General features: G+C 30.0%; 1 protein-coding gene across 1 annotated transcript in view; it reads right to left on the minus strand.

The window, feature by feature from the left end:
- LOC107642578 (peroxisomal acyl-coenzyme A oxidase 1) overlaps window positions 6,047-7,371 on the minus strand; it is a 5,765-nt gene continuing 4,440 nt past the window's right edge. Inside the window, exons 12-14 of the mRNA XM_016345974.2 lie at window positions 7,133-7,202; window positions 6,561-6,744; window positions 6,047-6,456 (exon numbers count right to left, since the gene is read on the minus strand). Of these exons, the coding sequence (XP_016201460.1) occupies window positions 6,247-6,456; window positions 6,561-6,744; window positions 7,133-7,202 (464 nt within the window). The 3' untranslated portion in view covers window positions 6,047-6,246. The remainder of the gene's footprint in view (window positions 6,457-6,560; window positions 6,745-7,132; window positions 7,203-7,371) is intronic.

The raw sequence follows: 7,371 nt of genomic DNA on the forward strand, positions 1-7,371 counted from the left end.
TTAGCTATTATATATTTTTATGAGTTATGTTACACATAAAAAAATTTTTAGCTTACAAATCTTATAAATTGAGCCAAGTATAATAAAAACTACATTCATCCACTGGAGCGTGATAACATGCGCCTCACTCAACCGTTTTCAAAGCGCGCTCTTACTCACCATTATGGAAGATATTTCTTTTTCTTCACGTTCCTCCTTCTCCTCCTCCTCTTGTAACAACCCAGACCACCCGCTAGCACGATATTGTCCGCTTTAGTACACAAGGTCTCACGGTTTTGCCTTTCTTCTTCTTCTTCTCCTTCTTTTTTGTGTTTCTCCTTCTTTTTCTTCGCGTGTTTCATTTTCGTCGTTGTTTCTTTATTTCTGTTGTTGCTGCATTTTTCCTCCTCTTCTTTCTATTAATTTTGTAACATTATGTATTTTTTTTCTTTGTTTGATTTTTTCTCCCAAGAAGAATTATAAGAAAACAAAATAAGAAGATGAGGAAGAAAAAGCAGTAGAAGATGAAGAGGAGGAAGATGAAGAGTTTTGAATTATGCAGAACTTATCAGAATAAAAATACACCTAAAAATTCTTAAAATACACCCAAATATCTTTGTGTTACACCCAAATTGTTACAAATACAGAAAAATATTTTCTCTAATGCTACGTTCTTTTCTTCTTCTTTTTTCCTTATTTCTTTCTTTCTTTTAGTTAAATGAATGTAAGTTCATCATCTTCCAAGTAATTCTGCAGTATTATGTGTTTCTTCTTCTTTTTTGATTATTTTTTTTTGTTTTTATTCTTGTTAAAAGAGTAAAATAAGAAAAAACTTGAGAAAGTAAAATAAAAAGGAAAAGATGAATAAAAAAAAAAGAAGAAGAAGAGGTGATGATGATAAAAAAAGAAGAAAAAACAGTAGAAGATGAAAAGGAGGAAGAAGAAGAGTTTTGAATTATGCAGAACTTATCAGAATAAAAATACACCCAAAAATTCTTAAAATACACACAAATTTACTACAAATACAGGAAAATATTTGCTCTAATGCTGCATTTTTTTCTTCTTCTTCTTTTTCCTTATTTCTTTCTTTTTTTTAGTTAAATGAATGTAAGTTCATCCTCTTCCAAGTAATTCTGTAGCATTATGTGTTTCTTCTTCTTTGTTTGATTTTTTTGTTTTTATTCTTGTTAAGAGAGTAAAACAAGAAGAAACTTGAGAAGGTAAAATAAAAAGAAAAAGATGAATAAGAAAAAAAAGAAGAAGAAGATGGTGATGATGATAAAAAAAAGAAGAAATAGTAAAAGATGAGAAGGAGAAAGAGAAAGAGTTTTGAATTATGCAGAACTTATTAGAATAAAAATACACCAAAAAATTCTTAAAATACATCCAAATATCTTCGTGCTACACCTAAATTTGCTGCAGAAAAATATTTTCTCTAATGCTATATTTTTTCTTCTAAATTGAACCACACCTTAGCCACTTGTTGGATTCAAAACAATAATTAATTTCGTTTTGGTTCAATTGACAATATGAACCTGAATTATTTATTATCTTCAACAACGAGATAACTGATGATGAAAGAGAAAAAGAAAAAGAAAATAGGAGAAGAAATTTCAATAAAAAAAAAAGAAGAAGAGGAGGAAGAGGTGGTGTTGATGACGACGATAACGAGAAAGAAAAATTACGAAGAAGAAGAAGAAGAAGAAGAGACACAGAAAAAAAAGAAGAAGAAAAAAAAGAGGCACGGAGAAAGAAGAGGAAGAGACACAGAAAAAAACGTGAAAGTGCGTAAATATAAATAACTTGTATGACTTGTATGAAAAAATGCTTGTACGTGGAGAATAACTCTATTTTTATATAAATGTATGCCTATTGTTTAACTCATTTTAAAATATATTTTATATTTTAATATGTATTTTATATAGATAATTAATTTAGTCACTAATTTTTTATGTACAGTATAATTCTTGTTTAACATAAAAAGTATCTATATCTTATCTATTATATTAAAATTTCTTTTCTCAGTTTCATGACGTCCATCCAACAGGATTAATATTAGTTCCTCATCATGAGTTAGAACATAAGTGGCATTTTTTAGGTATCACAATAATTGTAGTTTACTTGAAGGAGCAAGTGTATGTGATAGGCGCGTCACTCCGTCCCCATTGCCAATTGAAAGTACAAAAAGGGGAAAAAGATAAAATTAATTAAGGAAAATGAATATGGACCGCTAAGGTCATTTTATATTGAGTTTCAGAATGTGTTGTTTTTGTTACAAGTAGGGATATTTAATTAATTTCTAGTTAGAACAAACTTTGGTGGACCAATGTTGATTGTTGATATATTATATTTATATATACATCTTCAAATCATAGCTTTAATTAATGTCGTTTTTGTGGAGGCAAGATCTTCTTCCATTACAATAATAAGGAATTCATGAGTGTTTGATCAAAGCGTGCGTTTATTATTAGTTTACTCGTTTCTTTGATTTGGGGTAAAATATTATATTGAATGTAATAGACATTATTAGACAATGTGTGGCCCATGAAGATCAATGAAGTTTTGGTACTTCAACTGCCACTATGTTCAAAATCTGCTATGCGGACCCATGATCACTAATGCCTGATGCTTATAATTATCCACCGCAATTAATCATCATTCTTGGCATCTTATATTTGATTATCCTCGTGAATTTCAAGGAATCCGTGAAAGATGAGGACTCAACCAGTGACTACTGTTCGCATCTAGAAAGGTTGATGAGTCAGTGGAGTTGCTTGGTTACCGCTAGCTCTAACTTAATTAGGAAGGGCAATACCACCCGAATTCGCAGGTATCCATCCTGTTTCTACCCGCTTCGAGCGGGTAATTATCCGCCTATATTGGGACGGGTTTTTAGCAGAACAGGTTCTTGAGAGGAGCGGGGTGGGGTCGAGTTTAGGTAATACCTGCTCCTACCCGCTCTTTAATGATAAAAAATAAAATTTTTGTTTAATGGATATTTTTTCAAAAAATAATTTATTTTTTCTTAAAAAATGGAAAAAAGTTAACAATAGTTAACATAAAAAATTTAAAATGGATTAAAGAGGAGGTTTTTTAAAAGTTAGAAAAGAGGTAAATGTACATTTATAAAATAGAAGAAAAGAAAGTATCATTTTAACATCTCACATGAGAGGAGAATGTCATTTTCTCTCAATCTTATAACAAAATCCGTTGGGATTGTGTGGAGTAGGCAGAGACACAAAGACAAAGCGTTGTGATATGCAAATCTAGGTCGTTTTTTTTATCCTGAATTAGATGTGCACTAATAAGGTAGCAAAAATTTGGTACAAACTTTTCAAATAATATTGTAACTACATAATGTCAAAATCAAAGATAACGGTAGCAAAATGTTCTGGATAATTTCGAAAGTGGATCATCTCCAGTGAAAAAAAACTGAATGGTGTGTAATGTTTAATCTAACCATTCATTATTCTCTTTTTTATTTATTTATGGTTCCACTTATAGAATCAAAGGTAAGAGATAAATGTTAAAAAAACTGAAGAGGATCCATTCCCGATAATTTCTAATAGAACAGTAGTAGTAAGCAATTTTACTCCAACAATTAATGGCTCTATCTCTTTTGTTCAACTTTTTCCCAAAATGAAGACTCCAACATGTTAGTGAAAATTTATTTACATATAGTTGAATATTTAATTGAGAAATTGCTGCATAAATTAGTTGGCAAGCTATAGATAGGTGCATTTTAATTTGTTAGGGGTAGCCCTACATTTTTAATGAACCCCTTTCGTCATATCATATCGTCTCTACCCCTATATGGAACACGGTTCTTTTCAAATATCGCTCATCGCTCTCACAACTACAATAATACACGCTACAATTTAAATCATTTTAGCGACTGCACCCTTGTACTATTACAACACGAGGGAAAAATGTTATTACATATACTCCTTTTTTTTTATTTAAAAACAAAAAAAGAAATATGGAAACAATCATCACATTATTATAATTTATTAAAAAATTACACGAATAGGAAAAAATATATAGTAGTTATTCAAAATTCTGTAGAAATGACTATTATACACATTTCCCTGAATCCGTCCAAAGTGAGTTGACATGAGAGTCCAATTTCTAATAATTAACAGAATTATGGTCCTAATCAATAGTCATGCTATGTTATTCCAAAGGGAAATTATAAGGTACAGATATTAATGTACAGATATTCTATTTTAATCATAAATATAAGGACACGTAATTTTTCTTTAGTGCAATGAGAAGTAGTTTGACAAAGTATTAAATGGCTCAAAGTTTTACACGAGCCAATTATCATTGCTAGCTTGTAGACTTACACATAACATAATAATCATAGTACTTAAATAACATTAAATAGTACTTGAGAGCCAACAAATCATTGCCATGCTATTTGTTATATTAAAATTTTTTGCTTTGATATAACTTAAATAATTGTTTTAAAGATTATTTTTGAGGAAAAAAAATATTTGTTTTATCTCAGGATTTAACAAAAAATTTAGTTTTTTATCTTCATAACAAATCTAAAATTTATACCCCGAATCCAAGGGCCACTTGCTATATGTCTATATTGGAGCCAAATCAAATAGATGCTAACTCAAAGACCTAGATGAAGAATAGCCAAGCCAGCCAAAAAACATTCAATACATATGTAATAAAATAAGATTAAAAAATAGAATATCTGTAAATGTTGATCTGTACCGTAGTGCGACCCTATTCCAAATTGTTGTTATCGAATCATTTAGTTAAACATAATAATTATATACACGCACTTAGGAAACCAAAGCAAGTGAGATACACATAAACGATAACAATTATTGGTGATTGTTCGTACTTTGTAGCATTGCTGGATTAATGGATTATATTAGATTTAAGATCCCAAGATGATGTGACAGAGAGCCACCATAACATTGTTATTTAATTATTTTTGTGGTTGCATGATTGCCTTAGATTCGTTTATTAGCTTTAATTAACTATAGTCCGTTGGACTTTGCACACGTGATTGTTTTGGAAAATCAGTCATTAAGCAACTTTCATAATCCATGCGCCTATAAGGTTGCGTTTGTTTTCGAAGACACGACATAAAAACATGAATAACAAATGATTAAAATATATTTAGAGATAGAGATATAGACATAAAATATATTGTCTTTAAGACATTATTTTATATTTTTATGTCTACTTTTTTACGAAGAACAATAATGGATACGGTATTAAAAAAAGATGGACACAGACTTTTTTATTAAAATTTTTTCTTTTTCTATTCGTAGATATTTTTTATTATTTTACTATTATCTCTTCTTATTTTTTCTAATTTTAACTTATTCTCTACATCATAGTTCTTCTTTCTCTGCGTTCTTTTTTTCAGATACTTTCTTTTTTTTTTAGAATTTTTTACTTGACTGGATAATTAATTTATTCCTTTTTATCGTTTATTCTCTTCTCTATGACATGCTTTATTAATGGAGACTTAATTCACTTTTCTACTTTATGTTACTTTATTTATTTTTAATTTTGTTACTTTAATAACATTTTTATCTTATTAGTTTATAGACCAATTCTTGTAATTTTCTGTATTCCTACATACTCTTATTTTTTATTAAATTAATTTGTACTTGATGTAAAAAATTTGGAATCACATAGTTATTTTAGTCATTTCGCATAATATTTTAGTTTTGTCCATGTCTATCCAAATATAATACAGGACATTACATTAGTGTCTTGTCCATTGTATCTAAACACAATACACAAAAAATAATTTTTAGTGTCTCTATTCTATTGTCTCTATCTTAATGTCATGTCATGTCTTGTCTCCAGCCTAAGGCCCCAAAACTCTCATATGACCTTTTGCTTTTCATGGTCATTAAATAAATTCTCCAAATTTAATTTTTCCATTGATAACATCAAATATAATTTTTTTTTAAATTCAATTATCTTGTAATTTCCTGTAGTACATGTCTTGTGTAGAGACTCCATACTTGTTAGTAAGATATTTTTTTTATTATTATCAACTTTAACCTAAGATGAAAGAATGGATTTCCAAAATTTGACAAAGAATTCATCAAGGTAGTCCATAACCAAAAGCATTCTCCTTCTAATCAACAATTATGATTGTTATGTTCCTCACACCTCTCTTTATTTATCCTTCCGTGCAAGTTTATTAATTCACTCTTTAAAACACAATTAAAGTAGATAGAATTTACTAGGTGTAAATTAACAAAACAGGTATTAATAAATCATCTAAAGCCTAGCATTACGAAGCTGTTGCTTAAGCATTGGTTGAACATACTCATGGAAGCCATCAGGAACGATTGATTCATTCAAAGGATCCTTCCATGCCTCCTCATACAACTTCGGATACACATTTCCGTCGTATCGACCAAGAACCGAACCGAGGTAGTGATCAGTGTAGTTAAATGCATCAACAAGCGCAATCGCATTAGGCCGAACCTAATCATATGCATATAATCACACTATTAGTCTTCAGTCTTCACATTAATCACATATTATTATAAAATTATGATATCAGATGTTGAAATTGTTTTTGGACAAACCTGGGAATATAAGGACCTCAATTGGTCATTGGCAAGTGATCCTTGTTTTGGAGTGATGCAGCCAGCAGAGAGAAATTCACCCAAATGCTTGTGAAGAAGAAACAGAGCATAAACCCCACAAAGAAATTGTAATTGCTGTTTCACACCCTTTCCAGGTATATCTTGTTGCAACTTCTCAAGGAATCTGAATCAAAGAGTTTGATCAAGCTTTAGACTGATTCAAGCAGATCATAGTTTCAAGTACAGAAATCTAATATCTTGAATAAACAATTAAGATATTGATTAATAATAGACTATTATGTTTTGAGTTAGGATCAAATAGCAACGTTGTTGATTTTTGAAAAAATTACACAAACAAAAAGTTATTCAACAGTGCAACATTTATTTAAATTGACACCGATGTCATTTAATGCTAACACATTATGTTTTCCAATAGAATATCATGGAACTCACTGTTTACCGAGGCAATCTAATGTAGTATATATCTAGAGATGCAATAAAGAAGTCAAACAAGTCTAACAATTAGCAGCTATTAACAATTAATTAACAGAGAAAATCTGGAAGAAGCTCACTTGGAAACAACAATTAATTGGCAATGAGCCACTGCTGCCTCAGCGAGATCAGCTGAGAGTGCTTGGAAACCTGTTGTGAAAAAAGATTATTAGCACTAATCATAATAATATTTAAGCATGTTCCGCGAGTTGCAAACTATCCCAACGAATGCCCTTAAAAGAACTTTGGTATATCCTGGGGAGTTTTTTTGGTTATTGTTTAAATGATAATATCTTGAAGTGGTAATGGCTTTGGTTAT

The sequence above is a fragment of the Arachis ipaensis genome, chromosome B05 (genome assembly GCF_000816755.2).
Source record: "Arachis ipaensis cultivar K30076 chromosome B05, Araip1.1, whole genome shotgun sequence".
Lineage (NCBI taxonomy): Eukaryota > Viridiplantae > Streptophyta > Magnoliopsida > Fabales > Fabaceae > Arachis > Arachis ipaensis.